General features: G+C 37.7%; 1 protein-coding gene across 4 annotated transcripts in view; it reads left to right on the top strand.

Moving 5' to 3' along the window:
- Positions 1–21,842, top strand: part of elavl2 (ELAV like neuron-specific RNA binding protein 2) — a 38,472-nt gene that overhangs the window by 7,493 nt on the left and 9,137 nt on the right. For 2 of the 4 annotated variants that reach the window (XM_042400920.1, XM_042400922.1), the window contains exons 2-5: positions 6,591–6,681; positions 8,393–8,636; positions 17,097–17,200; positions 20,707–20,860. In XM_042400920.1, coding sequence (XP_042256854.1) covers positions 6,610–6,681; positions 8,393–8,636; positions 17,097–17,200; positions 20,707–20,860 — 574 coding nt within the window. In that variant the 5' untranslated portion in view covers positions 6,591–6,609. The remainder of the gene's footprint in view (positions 1–6,590; positions 6,682–8,392; positions 8,637–17,096; positions 17,201–20,706; positions 20,861–21,842) is intronic. The other 2 variants (XM_042400921.1, XM_042400923.1) reach the window with 2 other exon arrangements.

Here is a 21,842-nt window from a genome sequence, read left to right on the forward strand (position 1 = left end):
GCCTCAGCCTCACACTCAGGATGATAGTGAAGATGAAAATGAAGATGACTAGAAGTTGAGTTGATTCAGCAGATTCACATGATTTCAGTCCAGTGATTGACATGTTTTGTTATTGTAGTTATCTTTGGCATAGGTTTAGTTTATAAATAATATAATTTAAAACTAATACATAGGCTAGATAAGAAATGGGATTAAAAACAAGTCCCCCTTTAAAATAACCTTGTTTATTTTCATTGAATAAGAATTCATTTGTTGGTAGAAAAACACAACATCATTGTGGCATGTCTTGATAAACCTTACAGTGAAGGTGTCAATAAATAATAATAAGGTCTAATGATTTTTAATTAGAAAAGTTCTGATCAGTCAAGAATAGGCGTGGTTTAAAATATTTAGTTATTTACAGACTGTGTGGGCTAAAACGCACAAGAAGCCTAATTCTTCTTTACAATTATTTACATGACCTCGGACCCTCCCAGCTGGCTACTCCATATCCTTGTGGAAAGTCCTGTTGTTGTATTCCATTTTAGAGAATAGTGGACAATACAGATGAAGTAATCTATCATGTCATTTTAGTTCATGGTGTTGATTCCAGCTGCAACAATTTGTCGATTCATCGATTAATCGGCAAGTCTTTTTTTTTTTTTTTTTTTTTCTTCATATGATGATTTTCAGGTTCTCAGATTTGAGAACTACTTTTCCTCATCTTACATTACAGTAAATTTGTTTTGGATGGTTCTTTGGACAAAATAAGACATTTGATAACATCACCTTGGATGATGATTTTATAGACCAGTCGATTGAGAAACTTTTAATGGATAAAATAACCAGCCACAAAATCTTTTTTTTTCTAATCTGGCAAATTAAACACTTGACAAATCAAACTACTTAATCATATCGATGCAAAATTCTTGTCAATCCTGTGTTGTCATAAAGCAATTGCTTATTGATTCTAACATTGCACACAATCGTTTCATAGAAATATTAAATTGTTAGCTTTCTAGGTATCACCTGATGATGGTTTACAATTTGATATTGTTTCACTGCATTAAAAGGTGGTGTTTAATAGCTTGACATGTTGGAGGTTTGAGAACTGCACTATGTACTTTTCAGCTCTTTGTTTAACCAGTTTACTGCCTTTGCTGCTGTTTTTACCATTTATCATGCAGTATTTAATACGTATGCTGCAAAAGTCCTTATGTAGACTATTTTTTGTCAACCAGGAGTTAGGAGTAACAGAACACACCCCAACTAAGATATACTCATTGCTCATATGCCATGTGAGATTAGGGAAGCTCATTTGAATATTTGAAGCACAGCATGTGTTAAGGCCCTTCCGGTAAAGCTCCTGGCTGGCTGGTGAAAAGAAGTGGCTAGTGACACCATGTGTATCGGAGGAATTAGCAGTGACAGCAGGGAGGTTAGTGGTTATAAGGACCACAGTTCAGAGAAATTTGCCATGTCTAGAGGCATAGATGAGACTTTAATGCTTACCACTACTGTTAATTCTGGTAATATCTTGAGTGCTTTTCAAAATATGAGCTACAGAGTGCAGAAAAGCCAGATAAATTAAAAAGGATGGTAAAAAAATATGTAAAAACAGGCAGCTGTAGTCATCGCAGAAGCTTGCTTTCATTGGACCAGTTTAACCTAATGCTGGCCAGCATGCTGAACAGTAAACGTCTTACTGGCCCTGGATAATGGACTGTCGGATTTTGAGTGATGCCATTATATTTTCCATTTTATCTTCCCTATGACAATGATGGACACTCTGGTGGGGTTATTGTCTCTTCTAGTGGAAACTTATCTGTGGTAATAGGTCATGTGTGTTGAAGCTGTTTGCTGTATGGCTGTAGTTTTCCATTTTTGCTTGGGTTATGTTGTCAGTGGGTTTTGATCTTGGTTTAGAGACATGCCAGGCAATCAAATGACTCATGTATTTGCACTTGTGCACTGCAACATTAGCAGTGCAGTTCCTCTGAAGCACATCACTGAAAGTACTGATGTCAGTAATGGATATATTTCATAAAAACAGAGGAACATGATTAGAAGTCCTTATGACCACTTACCAACCTGCAAGCCATGGTTGCTTAAATGTTCAACTTATACACAACTCACGGTAGGGGTTATAGATTGACCTATGTCATCCTCATAATTCAACCAAAACCAAACTTTGCATTTATCTAGTAGATTCAATACAACAGTTTCTCATGGACAACTCTGTAAGACTCACAATTAATAATTATTGTTTTAATTGTTTACAATATACCATATTGAAAATAAAGATGTCCTTCCCACATCCCAGACTGATCTGAATAAACAATTAACTGTTAGAAACAGAAAAACAGCAAATCTTATCCTTAAGTTTGATCACTGTTAAATGATGCTGCTATATAGGGCTGGGCGATATGACTAATATCTCATATCCCGATATAGGTCATTTAATATCCTGATAACAGCATCCCTAAATAGCACATTTTAATTCAATTAATAAATAGTTGGTCCTTGGTTGCGTCTCGTTTTGTTACTGTAAGTGCAATAAAAGCTTTGCAAGTAAATAAATGATAGAACATACTATATATACTATAACAACACTTTTTTTTTTAATCACACAATGTATATCGTCATATTGCACCACCCTACTGCTATAGTGTATTTTTATGTGCGCTGAAGAATTTGTGCATTATGCCATTTTACACATGCCTTCTGATCTGCCTCATATCTGCCAACACAGATATGTAGCAGATCAGGTGAACATATTGACCGTGACATGGGATGTTACTGAACTGAGGATACACTGTTATGAGGATTCAACTACAGTATTGTTTGAGTCCAGTGTGGTCCTGTCAAACTGTAGATTCTACAGTGTATTATGGATTAAAGAAAGTTTATTTTGGTGTCCATAAAAACCCCAACTAAGACCGCTTTCGATGCTGGTTTCATATGCGCTACGAGAGGACAAGATGGCTTCAGTCAGGTAGTGGTAGGGTTGTCAATTGATGGTCTACATGTGCTTTCAGATTAGACTGGTGAAAAGAACATAACCTCCTGAAATTGTATCTCTTAGAAAATAGTAGAATGTAATGTGTAGTTGACCCATCTTTAATGCAGATTAGGCCCTTGGTCTGACTGCCTGGGGTGAAGATGTTTTACACCAGTTTGCAGTGTATTTATGGCTAAATTATGTGCTTAGATGTTTTGCAACAGCCATCCAGACTTCCAAATACTGCAGTGCACTAAATGAGGATAGACAGAAACGGAATTTACCGTATCGTTCTTGATTATTTGGAATCAAAATTTTCATTTTCTTAACAATTTTGTTTACAATTATTGGACACTTTTGAGAGAACGTACAATAATTAACATGACTATTGACAGCATATGATGTTCAACACAAACCGTTTGGCTTTTTACAATCCTGATTGGTGCACTATACGCTCACAAGGCAAAAACACATTTACTCTCACTACTGACAAGCTTTGTTCTGTGCACCAAGATACATGCTGATAGGCTGTCAGAGCAGAAAGAAATCGAGATAAATAACACCATTAAGTGCATTGTCATTTTTAGTCAAGCTATCACAGTGGACTCTAATCACACACAATCACAGTACACCTCCAGTTTTTCACACTTGGATAAGCTGAGGTTGTAATTATTTTTCTAATCGAGTAAGAGTCCAGAGCAGATCTACAGCTGTTTGATCCGACTGACACGAGCTGTTTGCTGCAATGTGTGAGTTCTCACATGAATTTACAGTATGTATATGATCATGTGTGGAATAGCGAATCACTGTGTCTGAAGGTGACAGCTGAACTATGTGTTGCGACACAGTTAACAGACTGTGAAAATCAGTAAATGAACAAATGTCTTAAATAAAAGGTGGTCCTCTTCAGTCAGGACAGCTGTACTGACTTTATTTAGTCACGGTTCAAAATGCCATCAGGACAAAAAAAAAATACTGTTAGGACAAAAGTCTTTTATTGAATGCGCAAAGGGCGTAGGAGGGAAATGTCAGAGGGAGGATGTGTGAAAGCTGTAATATGTAGTTACACACATGTAAATATGTTTATTTACAGGTGCGTATGGATAGTCTTTTTTCGGTGGCTGATTTATTTTAGACGTAAAGCAGTGTAATCAAGATGGCATAAAGAATTCAATATTTCTTTATCCTGGCTTTTTGAAAAAATGAGTGTTTCTTTCAGTAAAATTTAAATGTTTTTAATTCATACAACATCCCTCTGTATGGCTGAATAAGGTGAAACACTAAAAATTGCCCATTGACCGTGGTTTGAAATTCTCTCCACCAAGAAATATTGATCAGGTATATTAGGTTATACCTTTCCATCTGACAATTGCAATGCTGTTTTCATGACTTGAGGAGAGAAAATCTATTTGCATTTGTGTCATGCTGTTGAGCTAACATTGTCACTGGATATGAAAAAAAACAAAGAGCAACTTCATAATTTTTTGAAAAGATTGCAGCCTTAAAATTGTTTGTAGTCTGTGTGTAGATCTTCATTATAACCTAAGTGTATCAACATATGACGCAGATGGAATCTAAACATAATATCCATATAGGAAAAGTAGAGAGACGTGTTTGTCTTGGGCCACAGTCTGAGAATGGGGGGAAAAATAAAAACCCCACACTCTTTAGTCAGTGTGGAACATGAACAATTGTGCGGTAATATTTATATTGCACCTGCCTTTTTGTTTTGCCTGACAAGTTGAATATGGTGGCATTGCTGTAATGGATATTATATAGGTTAGACATTAACATTTCAAAAAAGATCCACATGCATGTGTTTGGCCCAGGGAAATGGTTAGCAGAGGTGGTGAGTGCATAAAAAATTTCTCTGGATGTTAAGGAGGGAAAACCCTTTTGAAGTGGGCAATTCAAATCAGTATATTTTCTCCAAGGAATCTGATCAATTTTGTACATTCCTATTTTAAAGCCAGTATAACAAATGTGCTTTAATTGTTTGTTTAGTAATGTAAACATGGTGAAGTGGTCGTTTAGCTTGTGGTGAATGATTTATAGTGAGATTTCCCCACAAATTGCCATGGTTTGCTCTACAGCATGTGTCAACCTCGAGGCTGGATCCAGCACAGCACCTCATTTTATGTGGCCCACGGGAGCTTGCAAAGAATATAATGCGCAACGTGTGTTTGGTATGTACATGTATAAATGTGTGGGTATATGTCATCTCAGGTGTGTTCAGGAATTACCAGCTCTAAACTGAATTTGATTTTGAGCAACTACAACCTGACCTGGACCGCTTTTGAGAGACACATCACTATCACATCACCTCAGCTGTCATCATTCAGCTGCCACTAGTCCCCGCAGTTAACGAGCTTGTTGAGGAATGTGGGAGCCCTAGTTGATAAAATAAAATGTCTTGTTGAAAACTAGCTGGAAAAAAAAAAAGAGGTTGACAATGAAAAACACTGGACTGAGAAATACAGGTTCATTTTACCTGAGGGAAGTATGAGACCATTGTGCTTGAATTGCAGCCAAACAGTGGCCGTAATGAAGAGTGGATACGCAAAACGCAATCATGACAACAAACATGCCTGCTTTGAACAAAACTATCCCAAAAACACAAAAATAAAAAAATAAATACAATGTAGGCTACACAAACTGAATCAACCTTTATTTTGACTTTGTTACATAACGGTATACTACTTTGTGTATTTCATTTTTTTTCTTAATGAGTTGTATACTACTTGTTGAATTATAGAATTCTGCTTTCAGAGCTACTTATTATTAATAAATAATAATCAAATATGATATGGTAATAAGTAAATACATTTATATAGTCTTTACATTTATATATTTACAACTGGCCATTTTAGGGCAATCATAATGCTGATGTGGCCTGGGATGAAATTGAGTTTGGCACCTCTGCTCTAGAGTATAGCAGTATAATTTGATAGATATTGACCCGCCGTGGCTTTTTTATACTATTGTGATATGTCAGTTGTAAGTCTTAGTTTTGATTTTCTTGACTAATACTGTACATTTACACTGTTTATTGGTCATCTCTGGCTTCTCATATCGCTTTGATTTGAACTAGTTGTCAGTGGTTTGTTTTAAAAGTATGCCTGTGTTAAGAGTTGCGGATGTTTGAGGGTTTGCAGATTTAGTGGTCTGTGTGTTTGCTAAAGACTGGTTAACAAATGCAGAATGTGTCAGCGTAATGTGAGCATCGGCTCTATTGCTGGATGTGAGCAATGTGAGCAGACCAATTGATTGTGCTTTCCAATTTCAGGGAGCATCTTTGTGCAGCACTCCCATCCATTTTACTAATTGCCATTCCTCATGCTTATCGTCCCTGTTGTTGTGGCCAGGTTTCTCTCTTGACTGAACACCACACTTCTTGGTTCTGCTGTTAGCTTCTTACTGAAGATGAATTGTGACTCAGTGAAACATTGCCTTTTGCTTCTCCCTGCTTTAAGCCGATGTGCATGGGCAGCCGGTTCAAAAAAATATAGCCTCCTTCTCTTCCCCCCAACAATTACATGTGATCACCTCTGACTGTTGCTTTTGTTCTTGTTGATCTAACATGAAGTACTTTTTGTGTCCACATTTTCAGACGGCAACTCCAAACTAACATGGCAGTCAGACTGTGCGATGTGGCTTCTCTGCTTAGAAGTGGTTCGTGGGCGCCTGAGCCTTGGACTGGGGTCTGTGGCACTTCTTATTTGAAATCATTTGGCCAGAAGGCTTGCTTTTTGTCTCAGTGCTCAGGCCATACCAATGACGTTAGCTCTCAGTCATAATGTTCAAATCAAATTAATCACATGCTCAATTTGGAACTCAGGCACTTTTTGGGGGTTTTGTGTATGAAAAGCTCCCAAGTTGGTAAATGTTTGACTGTATTGGTATGGTCTAAACCTGTGTGCTACTCTGTTTATGTCATAGAATCATTTTTGTAAATTGTGGCTCTATGGCCTCTGTGCACAAATTAGTCAAAATATGATTGCTTAAGAATAATATGCATAGTGGTGTGACTGCACTGATCTGCTTTCTGCACATGGTGAATCTGTTAACAAAGGATGACTCTTCATACATTAACTTGTTGCTGCCTGCCTAACATGTAGGATTTTGCATACAAACTGATTACCACATTGCTCAAGGTCTGTTGTCCGATGATGGCTGCAATTTCGTGCTGCTATAGGCCGTGCATATCTAGTTGATTTGTTGAATGAAATGTTTCACTTTGGTTGCCACTTTTTAACTTTCAAAAATATGTTTAAACATGCCACTTACCAACTTAATTGTTTCTTTATCAATTGTTGAGATTCTGACAGATTAATAGACCGTCATTGACAAAGTAATCAGTAGAAAATTGCATCTGTTTGCCCAGGGAAAAAAGCTAGCATCATGTATAACAGAGAGGGAATTCAGTGTGTAGCCTTTTTTTTTTCTCTTCGACTTTTTTCTTTCCTCACGTGCCGTAGCAATGTCAGATTTAATATTTTCCATTTGGCCAGATATTTATGCTAAAGGCATACATTTACATTATAGAAAACCCTACTCCACCCAGTTCTGAGGTGGATAATATTTACAACATCATAGCTGTTACTTTTTTCCAAAGACTAAATGATCTTAATATAGGAAGTAATGTACAGTTAAATATGCAGTAAAAAAAAGTCCACACACAAATGTTTCCTGCAACATAATAATAATGATAATGGTAATGATAATGATAATAATATAAATAAATATGTATAGCACTTTTCAAAACACAGTTACAAGGTGATTTACAGAACAAGATAAAATGGTACAGACAGTCAGGATAAAAACAACAAAAAGCATAAATAATAAGACCTGATGAGACAAAGCGTATAATTAAAAACAAGTGAAATAAATGACAAAAGAGGGATAGAAATTTGACAGATTTACAATAAAAAAAGCCTTCCTGTAGAAGTAAGTTTTTGAGAAGTGATTTTAAAAGAGGGCACTGAGTTTACTAACCTAAGTCACACAGGTAGGGAGTTCACAGCTGCGGGGCCCTAATGAAAAACGTCCAGTTTCCTTTTGTAACAAGGCAGGCTGTGGGAACAGTTAGGAGGGTCAGCAGGCAGCAGTTAGACTCATAGGGTGCGAGTAAATCTATGAACTGAGTTTAAAATCAATTCTGTACCTAACAGGTAGCCATGGTAGCGTTGCAAGAATGAGAGCGATATGGTCTGAGCGTAACTTAGTTACTTTGATGATTTTGTGTCGAGGTTGAAAGAAATTTTAAATTAGTTTAACTAAAAAACCACCAATAGTTTGAATGCTAACAAAACAATGTTTTAATGTGTGAAGAGCGTCCTTTTTTAACTATCTGCCATTCAATGCTTTTGATTGTTTATGTGGTTTTGACTTAATTTTTTTTTGTCTCTTTAGCAGGTAATTGCTGCCATGGAAACACAGCTGTCCAATGGGCCAACTTGCAACAACACAAGCAACGGTCCTTCAACAATCTCAAACAACTGCTCTTCACCTGTAGAGTCAGGGAGCATAGAGGACAGTAAAACTAACTTGATAGTCAACTATCTGCCTCAGAACATGACCCAAGAGGAGCTGAAGAGTTTGTTTGGAAGCATCGGAGAAATTGAGTCCTGTAAACTAGTTCGAGACAAAATAACAGGTAACACATCTGTTAGTATTGCTATGGCTGTGTAATGGCTTGGGCCCAACAGATACACTGATTCCTGAATTTATTGGCATCTCTTATGTACATACATTTTGTCAATATATTGGCACAAAATAACAATATTTCAAAATTTAAAGTAAAATTAGATGAAGCAATGAAACACTAAATCTTTTAACATTAAACTTAAGCCCAGATAAAGTATCAGTTGGGCCCTAGTAGCAGTGTATCCATGCAATCCATGTCAGAAGCTTTTCTATTTATGCATGCACAGCATATGATTTCCACTTTGTATATTTGACATCCAGGATCATAAATTATGGACCTTTTTTACCCCCAATAAATGCCGAGCCCTGCATTTTGAAAGTCAGCCAATCATTCTGCATCTCATTATGGAAAATACTGGGCACCATCTTAATATTGTGCCGATTTAGAAATCCTACCAAGCAGCAACGTAAGGACTTTAATTGCCATTCAAACTACTTTAAAAGGTAGGATGATACTAGTGCCACTAGCAAAATGGCATTTCTAAAATGACATTGAAACGGATACCATGAAATACGGCTCCCTTCTTGAAGAGTGTGTTTCGTTGGTTCTTTACTGCAAGAATTGTAAGGGTCATTCAAATTTAAATTGGACAGTTACATTCCTTATGTTTGGGCAGGTATAAGACTTGCAAATGCAAAATTGTCTTAATGGGAGTGCAGAGGCACACGCTGACATGGTCTTCATGACATGAGCAGCTAGATAATGGCTGAGGCTGCTGGATTCTTGCTGCTTGCAGTCTTGGTCAAGGTTACCAAGACCTTCTTCCATCTGCTTCTCATAACGCAGTCCAATAGTCAGGCACACAAGCGTCTTTTTAAGGATGTATACACACATCTGTTTCACTTGCATTTGATGCTGAAACATAAACAGGTTTAGCTGAGTGAACATATCTTTCCATTGAAATGAGGCTTGAGGCCAAGGGGCTCTTACTGAGGAGCACGAGCACTTTTTATAAAAACAATTATCCATTATTGTTATTCTGAGACTCCCAGGTAGTTGCCTTCATTAAATTAACATGGAAGATGTGCACCCAGCCACATCTGTCTTTTAAATATTAATAAGGTTTAATATTTTACAATGCTTATGTATAGCTGACCAGTATGCACAAGTCTTTCTTTGTATGGTCAGTACTGTTTTCTGCAGCTACAAATGGCTTTCCCAGCTCTTAAAAATGTCATCAAATGCTCTCAGCGTGTTTAGTTAAATAGTTTCTTCACACATACATACATAGTTTCTTTTATGTGGTCTTCTATTAAGCTTTCTATAAAGAAGCACTTCTATTATATGGGCATTTACAATAACAAACTTCTAAAGTTAAGTGCTCAGAATGCTTTCATATTTCATGTCAGTGGAAACAAATGGTGGCAAGAGGAAGACCACAAGCAGAGTGTTGGTGTGTTTGTGTGGATGGAAGAAGTGGGGGCTCTCATAATGTATTTTCTGAATTTAGACTTTTGGCATGCAGTGATGATGAAAATTGTCAAGTGTTCAGTCTTGCATGGAATAAATGCCCTTGTGTAGCCATGCATACAAGAAATGCATTTGATTGTTAATGTGTGAAATGGGTTGAGCTGAATGACAAGTGATCCTCGTTTAAAATCACTGTTGAGCACAGTCTGCTTGGGTGATTGAACATAAACATGCTTGATAGGTTGCATATTTAGTGGAGCAAGTGTGAACATAGCACTCCAAGTAATTTAAGTGCAAGGAGCAAAATGAAACAAGTTGTTTGAAATCAGCCTCCCCTTGAGTGAAAAGGACTTGAGGTGATGCTAGATGCCCCCGTGAAGTGGGGCAGTATAAATGTATATTCAAATACTGTCTAACTAAACATTTGTATGGTTTGAGCAAGAAAACAATTTTCTGTAACTTCGCTGACAACTCAAATTTTTAATTTGATCTTGTAGATGACGACAAAGCAATAGATGCAGATTTTGCCAGAGGGTGGGTTCCACTGTGATGCTGCATGCATGTTTTCTTACATAAGTGGACATTAAAGAGTGAAAATGTTCATTTAGAGCTTGAGAGCTAAATAGTCCTAATCTACTTCACCTTGTAGATTTGCTCTGCTTTAATGCTGGTTAGATTATTGGCACAAGTCAATACAAAATAGTTTTATATAGTAAATGTATATGTTCTAACTCTGAATCACCTGCACAAATTGTCTTAATGTTACATTAAAATATCAATAATGTGGAAATCTGAGATTTCTAAATAAGTAATGTTTTTGTCCACATGCAGTGCTGCAGTGGTGAACAGAAGCATACAGTTACAATAACTTACTCGCACAACTGTTTGCAGTCTTACCTTTTTTAGGAGTCTAAATAGTCTTCTGGTCATCAACCTCAAATGGGGGGGGGGGTGGAGTCAGAATATTTTAAAAATGGTTTTGGCCCAGCCCAGGATGGTAGAAATGGAGAATCGCAATTCTTATCTTCTGCGATTCAGAATTGATTCACAAATGTCAAAAATCAGTTTTCTAAATGTTAGTTAATAACGCGATGTTGATGGAGTCAAAAGGTGGAACTCAACTGTGAGGGCAGTGCAGCACCTGGACAGTCTACAGCGTGCACACGCTAGAGTTATCTTGTAGTTCATCTTTAAAAAAGGCAGTGTTTGGGTGCATTTTTTGATTTAATGACTCGATAATTACCTTTTGGGAGATGAATGTGAAGTATATTGTGAATAATTACGTCATCACTCAAAGACTGACGTTAGTGGAGCAGAGCAGCAGAGTCACAAATGAGTAACAAATGACCCGCAGTAACAAATGAGACGTGCTGACCGACTGCTCCAGCACTTAAACAACTTAAACAACTCTGGGGCGAAGAAAATAACTGTGTGCTCAGTCTGTTTCACTTCAGAAACCCTGCACCCGTTCAGCATCTTTGACAACGATGGCTTTCCACGGGGTTGACAGTGCAGCAGAGAAGCTGCTCTTGTCTACTGGAGACATAACATTAATACCAGCACAGCAGAGCACTCTCCTTCCTCTTACTGCAGAGCGAACACACCAACTTATGTTTTTACAAAAGTCATTTAACCAGTGATGCTGGTCAATAAATTACATTCGTTTTGTTATTCTTATACAGGCAGAAGACTTGTAAGATGCTTTCAAATTGATTGATTAATTAATGCAGTTAACTTTTTCAAATCAAAAAGCTGCAGACCATTTATAACTGCCAGTTATGTTTTATATTACATTTCAGTGGACTAATGACACTGGTGAATGGTTTGGCACACTGTGCTGGAGTTATAGACTTAAAATAGTGCCCCTTTTTCCATTCATTCAATTTAGAACGGGTTTTGAATCGATTCTGAATCAATTCACACACCAAGAATCAGAATCATATCATGATATTCCCAACGATTCACACCCGTACCGTAAGGACAGTAAAGCAAATAAAATCACCATTTAACCCCAAGTCATATTCCCCTTAGTGTGTTTTTAAGTGCCCACAGCTATTAAAATCCTGACTTCACACAGTATGCTACCACACATTAGCATCTTTTCCTTTTCAAGCAAAGGGATGTTTCTGCGAACATTGTTTGCAGTAACATTAACAAAGAATGTTTGCATGTTTACCATACTTGGTATAGTGTTTGTCAGTAGTTTATGTGGCTTGCTCTGTCTTGAACTGGTGTTTAGGTCCATAAATGGCATTGCAGTCATGTTAATCTTGTATTTGAAGAATGTGAAGTTTACAAATCTGTTAAACTTGATTGTCTTGTTAATTTCGAGCATACACCTGCATGTCCACCTTATACATAAGCAAGAAATGTAGAGTATAGAATTACAGTCTGTTTGTTTTCAGAATGGGAGGTTCTGTGATAATGGATTAAGTTGACAGTTGCACCAGCATCTTAAGTGAAACAAAGTGTGTAGATGGGGTCTGTTCACGGCACACTTCCAAGAGCTCTTAGCATCAGTGGTGATCTGATTTGGAGTAATTAAAACAAATTGCATAAAAACAAATTGCCTTTTTATTAAAGAAATACAAATGTAGCCAGCTGGAAAGGGTGAGTTCTTAGCTGTCAGGTTGGCAGCAGATACTTGTCAAACCAGGCACTAAAGGAAGGCAAATTTCTTTTTAGGTAAATGTATAAACAGCTCTGACATAAACTAATTCAAGCTTGTGTGTGTTTGGCAAAAACAAAACAGATAACAGGTTTATGGTTCCAGTGTTAGTTCTGACGGAGTTGGTAAAGTTGCAGAGTGCCCGTTATCGTGATGTGGTGATTGAACCATGGTTAGTAATAGTTTTATGTAGGTATTTACAGTATATACTAGGGTTGGACGATATCTACTGAACTGGCATATGAAGATGTCCACAGTGAAATATCGTGATGGAAGATTATATTGTTGTTTGGGGGGAGAGGGTCGTCTTAGGGGCGGCAACTCCTTTCTTTTTGTTATACTATTTATATGTATGTTGGATACGTAATTTGTTTTGAGTTTGAGAGACTGACTATCATAGTAAAACCATGAAGCAAGTATCTAAAAGCATTGGTGTAGCCCATTTAATCTAATTTAACCAGACCCATTTAAATAATTTTGAATTTTGTGTATAATTCGTTTAAAATAATTGCATAATTCGTTCTGCACAGCAAAATCTTGACTGTTAAATTGTGTTAACCAAACTCTTTGAATATAAAATGGAAATCCTGAGTTTTAGCCTATAAAGTGTGCGCTTCAGTTTTTTTTTTTCTAAATTGGAAACAACTGTTTTATTTCATATTATAGTCATATTTTATTGTCTTTTATGGCCTTTACCTAATCTGAAAAAAGTAATGAATTATTTGAGGTTGCTGAAGACTGGCCAGGTAATTACACTAAGCTGGGGCGGCTTCAAAAACTGTAGGAAAATTGGAATTTTAACAGCCAAGATGTGGCAATGAATCAGCAAGAGTTTCCCCTAGTCATTACAATATTAATAATTCATTGATATTTTTCTAAACAATATTCTTAGTTATATGTGCAGGGCGAGACATGGTGAAAAAAAGGGTTAATAACAATATTATGATTAGAAATTATTTGTAGCACTTTGCTTCATGTTTTTCAGAGACACTGGAATTACAATATTTTTTTGTCTTTTTGTAATTCCAGTGTCTATGGATATTGTCAATCTCTGCTTGGAGTAATTTACTGTGTGGCATGCAGATTTGATCTGGACTGGCATCAGTGGCGATCTGATTTGGGGTGTGTGTGTGTGGCAGGGTGCGCCCCGGTCTTGGTATAGGCCCGGGGAGGGGAGGAAGGCTTTTCAATCACAATTTTACGATGGTAGAGGGCTCAGTGGTTGACTTTAATTACAATGGTTCATTTAAAGATGTTATCAAGGAACTTTGTAAACAGGCCTCTAGAGCTATGTTTGCTTTAATGTGTAGGAAGTTTGATTCACCAATGGATATTACACTAGAGCTTTTTGATAGGTTTGTGACACCAGTTATTGTTGTGTGTATGCGAGGTTTGGGGGTTTGAGAAGACAGCCATTTTAGAAAGGTTACATCTGAAATTCCTCAAATATACAATAAAAGTTAAAATGTCAACTTGTAATAATATGATGTATGGGGAGTTAGGAAGATATATTGGTGTCCATGTATTGGTATTAAAAAGAGAATTATTGGTTACCTGGTTTGTTGAAGGGGAAGGAAACAAAGCTCACCTGGGCAATGAATAAATGTTTAATTTATATATTACTGGAAAGTATGTATCACCATGGTGATAATATCAAACAGCTGAAGCTAGCAGTTGAGAAGAGGTTAAAAGATCTGTTTTCATGATCATCATGTGATTTATATTGTAAATCACAGGACTTTAAAATTTAATTTATAAGTATCTACTTTGTGAAAACAGGAGGTATAGCCAGGCTATTTGTGATGTCTAAGTTTCTAATAGCAGAATTCCTAAAATAACAGGAAGATACAAAGGTCTGGAAAAGAATAAAAGGTTTTGTAATTTATGTAATGACCACTGTCTGGGGGATGAATATCATGTTTTGTTTTAATGTAAAAAGACAAGTATCATTGAGAATAGAAAGTAGTATCTGCCAAAATATTCTGTAAACCATCCATCTATGTTTAAACTTAGATTATTATTGCAGACAGATAACTGAGGATAGTATGTAAAGTAGGTGCATTTTTGAGTAATGTTCTGCCTCTCGAGGTGACGTAGTCCATGCTATAGATCTGTTCTGGTTGTTTATTTTTGTACTGCTGCTTTGCTTTGTTTATACCACAGTGTGTGGTCTAGAGTAAATAAAATCTGAATCTGTTGGCCATTGTCCATCGGCCCAACCCTAGTATATGCATGTTGCAGTATGGATTTTTAATGAATTGATAACAGCATTTCCCATCAATAATTAATCAGGAATTCTATCAGGAATTATGCAGTTAAACTAGTATTTTTATGTAGTTTTTGACTGATAAATTCTTGAATTGGGGCGGGAAAAACTGACTTCAAACTCAGTTGGGGGAAAATTAGGCCTTTAATGTTATTCAAAGCCTCCAAGTCATTTCTCAGGAATGATGCTCTGATTTCAATTTCAGCACTACATAAAACCCTATTCCCTCCAGACTGTGTTGCTTTTGTCTCTCCCTTGGCCCTGTGGCAATGGATTTAAGCCAGCCTACATCTGTGTACTGGTGCTACATCAGATGTTAAGCAATCACCAGAGAGATGCATGCTTCCTCTTTGCTTTAAATGTTCTCGCCTTGGCTGCTGCTGCTGCTTAGTCTTTGTGTCATTTTCCTCCCACTATGGGCAGCACTCGTCTTCTACTGAAAGCTGGGTGCAGTCCTCTGTTTTGAAAGAGCATCCCAGCATGTCTCCTCTACTCCTTAATGACAGCTCAAAGTGAGAGCAAGTTATTCTCTATAGGAACATGTTTAAGGATTCCCAATAACAATGAACCTACTGTAGCAGATTTTTAGACATTCCATAAGAAGATATTCCTATGTAAGGTTGTAGCATGCCGACATACAGCATGTACAGTAGAACACTGTGTGGCAGGCAATATGCCCTGCAGGCTTAAGTAAAAGTGTCATATCACCAGCTCATTTCAAAGGCTCGCCATCTTTCTCCTGGCTATAACAGTCCCTGAGATGTAAGGTGAAATTAAGTTTATGAACTTCACTTGATCGCAGCAAAACAACCCATGAGAGCAATGACTCATAGTGGTAAGCCAGATAAGCCAGTATGGATGCATATAGGGCGTTAAGATTTACAGGAAAGCTAAGTTGATACCAGTGCTGCCAGCAAAATTTGATAGTTGCATGTCAGTTTGTATTTTCCTTGCTAATTCGTCAATGTGTTCTTATTTTTATCCACATTTAACTAACTATATATGAAATTAGTTTATTTTATCAGTGTCTAAGAAAAAAAAAGCTATTTGAATTTAGCAAGTCTAATAAAAAAGATGTTTGTCAGTTTGGTAATGATGTAAGTTATAATCTCTGAGAGCCCAAATTGACATATTCAAATTGTGTATTTTGTCTGACAATCAGTCTGAAACCAAAATATATCCAGTTTACTATCATGTATAACAAAAAATGCTTTTTTTTTTCCTTGAAATGCCTGAAATGATAAATCAGTGATCAAAATAGTTGCTGATTAATTTTCTAACAATCAACAAATCAATTAGTTGACTAATCATTTCATCTCTAGTTGTAAACTGAACAAGTATAGACCTCTACTGTGGATTCTCCATCACACACGCTTGTGTTGCGGTGGAGAGCCATGTCTCTTCTTACTCATCTCTGAATCCATCTTGTGCTTATATGTAACAGTGGGGTAAATTAAAATGTTAACTTCATCTGATCTTGTATAAAGTTTTAGATAAAATTCAAGTTGCTTATGTATTGTATTAATATGCTGAAGCTGCTTGAGCTGGTGAACTTGACCGGCAGTGGAATTGTGGAGAGACCCAGCAGTGTGGGTGGAGGAAATTGAATTGCCTCTGTGCACATAAAGAGTGGGTGTCAATCTATTGTACATTTTAGAGATAAACTGTGGAGGGAGGGGAACACATTGAGCCTCAGCTACTGCACAGTGTCAGAGATGAGTTGGTGTGAAAGCAGAGCAGTTGCCTGTCATTTTTAATTTAAGACATATTTATCAAAGAGTTGGTTTTTGAATTTACAATGGGTTGGGCCAAATAGATGTTTGTTGTGATTGCGTTTATGACTTGTTTTGTATTCTGCTAGATAAGAAATAAAGATTGATATAGATGAACATCTATGTATCCTTGTAGTGCTAAATGACACTTGTTTTGATTAAAATTGCATTGGTGTCATTTACCAATAATTTGTAAAAGCCATTTTTGTACATATACACAGAAATACATTGCAGGTGTTTGTATTCAGCGGTGAATGTGACATTGGGTGTATTTTCTTGTCTTGTGATTCCAGGGCAGAGCCTAGGCTATGGATTTGTGAATTATGTGGACCCGAAGGATGCAGAAAAAGCCATCAATACCTTAAATGGCTTGAGACTTCAGACCAAAACCATCAAGGTAAGATGTCATGCAGAGAAAATATATTTTCTTTATTGCTAACTTGCATTGACATGTTCATTTTTTTTTCTCATCTCGACTACGCAACCTAATCAGACACAATATCAATCATATTCAACTCACCGAAATTGGTTACCATTCATGACCAGTTGTTAAAAATCCAAGATATGCAGTTCGTGTCTAGATCTCTTGGTTGGAGTCGAAGCATAATGAGGCTAGAGAAATGTGGGGTGGAAAGGGAGCCTATTGTTAATCTGGGCACAGGCAGCTTTGCCTGGGCCTCAAGTAGAGCAGAACTGTTTCTATGGTTGCATGTGCTGTAGCACTGCTGTATGCCTTTACAGGGAGGTGGCTGCCATTAGCATTCATCAGGCAATGTAGCACTCAATGTGCTGGTGGAAAAACTCATTTGCTTCATATAGTGCGGCAGATTTTGTGGATGGTGGAGCCATATTATTAGATGTGCGTTTTTTTTGTGTGTGTTAAAGGAGCTAGCCAGACCCTGTCTCACATTGGGCAGAGGGGTATTAGAGAAAATGTCTGGGGGCAAAATCATATTTTGCGATAGAAAATTCATGTTTGAATAGCACAAATTTAAGAGCTGCATGCTTTATTATTTATGCATTTTACATTTAAATATTACACTTGCCAGCCACTTTATTAGGTACACCTGTTCAACTGCTTGTTAACGCAAATATTTAATCAGCTAATCATGTGGCAGCAATTCAGTGCATTTAGGTATATAGACATGGTCAAGACAATCTGCTGAAGTTCAAACCAAGCATCAGAATGGGGAAGAAAGGTCGGTGCCAGACGGGCTTGTCTGAGTATTTCAGACCTATACTGCTGATCTACTGGGATTTTCACACACAATCATCTCTTGGGTTTACAGAGAATGGTCCGAAAACGAGAAAATATCCAGTGAGCGGCAGTTCCCTCGGTGAAAATGCTTAATTGACAGCAGAGGTCAGAGGAGAATGGCTAGAGTGGCTCAGCTGATAGAAAGGCAACAGTAACTCCAATAACCATTTGTTACAACAGAGATATGCAAAAGAGCATCTTTTGAGAGCACAACATGTCGAACCATGAAGCAGATAAGCTACAGCAGCAGAAGACCACACCAGGTGCCACTCCTGTCAGCTAAGAACAGGAAACTGAAGCTATAGTTGGCACAGGCTCACCGAAGGCAAAAGGGGTGTTCAGTCCGGTACTAGCAAGGTGTACCAAAGAAAACAGCCAGTGAGTGTATATTGACAGTGGAAGATCTGGCGTGTTATGAGCCATGCCTCTTCATTCCCATGAAACAAATGGAACACATATTTTTCTTTCTACCTCCTCTTCTTCAGCTCATACCTCTGAAAGTAGAACATCGGAACGCTTTTCTTATATATGGCACATCCAAAATTCTCTAGCTGCTCTGTCAGAAGTGCAAATAAACCCCAGTGAGGTAGAGGAATATACTTTGCAAATATTAGCATCAAATGAAGTGTGAAGGTGAGACTGGGAGGGAGGCAGGGATGAGAAGCGGCGAGGGAGTTGCCTTGCTGTGGGCAGGGAGCTTAGCTTTCACGTTCACTATGTCAGCCTTCCTTCAGAGCAGGAATAGAGGGAGTTTTGAGGTGGGGTGACCAAGTGGAGTTCTTATCGATTTGAGAGCACAAAAGGGAATCCTTTCTGGAGGTTTAATTAGTGAGTGAAGTTTTTTTTTTTTTTCTTTCTTTGATAGTCATTGCATAAGATTGCAGAGAGGGTCTTGGTATAGGACCATTTAACACATCAGACACTGTAATTAAGTACAGCTGTGGTGTTATTTATGTAATTGATAGTCAAGTCACAAGAACTTGCAGCCACCAAATGGAGTGAATCTCAAGATACAGCAGACTCTGCAATGTTTTTTTTCCCCTCTCATTTAGTCCTCCATGGCACCACCCTCAATCCATACTTGCACATCAGCTTCAAAACTTTAGCTGTACTGTATTGGTCCCTGCATGTTTGTTGTATAAATGTCTACATGAGTGAAAATGGGATGGTACACTGAGAAAAATGAATTTAAGACTACTCAGGGGTGTAATGATGTATTGATCCACAGGACCTGGTAGATGACTCTCTGCCCTCCCTCTGTTTTCTATTACTCGGCTGTGTTTATGAACAACTGTTGATTTATGCTGCATATTTATTAGCCTTAGTGCTGGGGGGTCTACAAACTGTAGAGACAGCAATGTGCAAGATTAGTTTTAAAAGGCAGCCACACTGCTCTGTTGTCTGTCCGTGTATGTAGGAATTTTGGTGAAATGTTGGATTTATTTTTAAATGAGAGCTGTCTAGACAGGCGCGATGGTTCATCCCTCTCTGTCAGATTTCCATCTGATGTGATCGACAGAAAATGTGCCAGTTTAACTTTTTCTGGACAGACTGATTTGTCACTGTCAATTTAGCCGATAAGAGTAATTCTTCAAGTTGCACTCGGCGAAGAAAAATTGGGTGACAAACACAGACCGTGGAGCAGACAAATTATTGCAGTACATCATCCCATTGTTGTGGTAACTGTTATAAAAACAAACCAAAAATGGAGAAAACTTGGCATAGCATTGGGACGCTTGGAGGTTTTCTTTCAGCAGTAAATTAATTCTGTTGTATTTTTATACAACAGAATTAAAATGTGTTTATATTGGTGTTTTCTCATTTCAGTATTTACAAAACTATTAAACTCCAACAAAAATCAACCCAAAGTTCTGCTTATTTTCTGACAGATCATTGTGTCTTCTTACTTAAGCGGCTGCTCAGACAGAGAGGAGGAAGCACATTTTATTTTTGCTGTATCTGAGTGAATTAAGCAGCTGTGGAGTGCTTTACAGTCTGTTTATTAGTCACAAACAGCCAATGACAGCAGAAATGTTTGCTTTAGCAGACATCTCTGTCGAGTGTCTCCGTGTGTGTGCTACAACTCACACTGATCTTAATTCTTACCCAAAACTCAAATTGCTTATCGTATTTTCTCCAGACCTTCTCCTTTTCCTCTCGACTTTATGTTCATAGAGCTCCACAGATTTGGGAAAAGCAAGAACTTTTGCTGAACTTGAAATATTTTAAAATTGGGAAGACTATTTGCCTCCACATGGAGCAAGTCTGTATCTGTTATTCTTTGCCTGTTTACATCAACTTTGTATCCATTCACATCATTTCATATAGTCTGGAAACTAAACCCTAAATTGCTCTAACAGGAACTGCATTGGCCCTTAGATTTGCTTGCATTAGCAATCAGCATGGCATGAGTATATTTCAAGTGAACTCACAGATTAAATTAAAGTTAGTGTTTGCATTCTCTCTGCTAGAAATGGGTCAGCACATGTTCTCTACTCCTCGTGTTAGTTTGAACAAAAAGGTGATGAATACCCTACCCTGATCTTAGGCAATTTGTTGTAGAGATGTATGCGTGCAGTACTGCATGTGATAAAACTGTAATAGACTAGTGTGCCGGTGGTCATGTGAACTGTCTCTGCCTGTAGGTTTCCTATGCGCGTCCAAGCTCCGCCTCCATCAGAGATGCAAATTTGTACGTCAGTGGCCTGCCAAAAACTATGACTCAGAAAGAACTGGAGCAGCTCTTCTCTCAGTATGGACGCATCATTACCTCACGCATTCTGGTGGACCAGGTGACTGGTGAGTGGGACATGACAGCTGTCACACGGTTTTGCTTTTTCCCCTTTTTGTTCATTTTTTTTTGCACTACCTCTTACCTCCCTCTACTCCCCCCTAACAAAATGACACAGCCAGGCCTGAGAAATACATCAGAGGTGGTGGTGTGAGATCCCAAAAATGCAATTTTCCACTAGAGGTGTTCATAAATATGCATAGATGGATAGAATATGAAATGGGTGTAAAGTAGCAGGACTCAATGCTTCATAATTTCTTTTCCCCCTCCAATCTCCCTTCTGCCTGCACTTACCTTCTCTTGCTCTCTCCCCCTTTCTCTTCCCATCCCTGAGGTGTACATGCAATGCCTGTTTCATGGCAAGAAATGAAATGCATTTAGAGCAGTTATATTCTCTATTTCTCAGCTGTCATGTGGAAGCTGAGCCCTTATGAAACACTAATAAACAGAATCTTTCACTGAGACATTTCCCAATGGTTCTATCCCCGTGTGTTGCTGAAACGTATATTCCTTCAGGCACGCATTATGGGAATGGTTGTCTTTATTTTTCAAACGCACAGGACCACTTGTTCCTGGAGAATTCACTTTCATTTTACTTTAGTATTAATGGGAAAAATCTGTAATCCAACTGTAAATAAAGGGGAAACCCAATCACCAAAATCTCAAGAGTCAAAACCAGATAGACAGACTAAATCTAAGTTCTGTTTTCAGAAGCTTTTAATAAAGTGGCCCCTCTGGACAAAATGGATTGGATACAAGAATTAAAGCAAATGTTGCAAATACTGAAACAAAAACCAAAAGCAAATGGACAAACATAAAGAAATGTGCACTAAAACAAGAAACCAAGCTCCTTTCAAACCAACAAAAAATGTGCAACAAGACAAGAAACATGGGGGGGATAACAGTAATGGACTTTTTTTTTTTTTTTTTAAATTGGAAAAGGCAAACACATTGCAGCTCAAGGCTCATTGTCAGGCAGCAGGAAGACAA

Source organism: Thunnus maccoyii, chromosome 22, assembly GCF_910596095.1.
Source record: "Thunnus maccoyii chromosome 22, fThuMac1.1, whole genome shotgun sequence".
Taxonomy (NCBI): Eukaryota; Metazoa; Chordata; class Actinopteri; order Scombriformes; family Scombridae; genus Thunnus; species Thunnus maccoyii.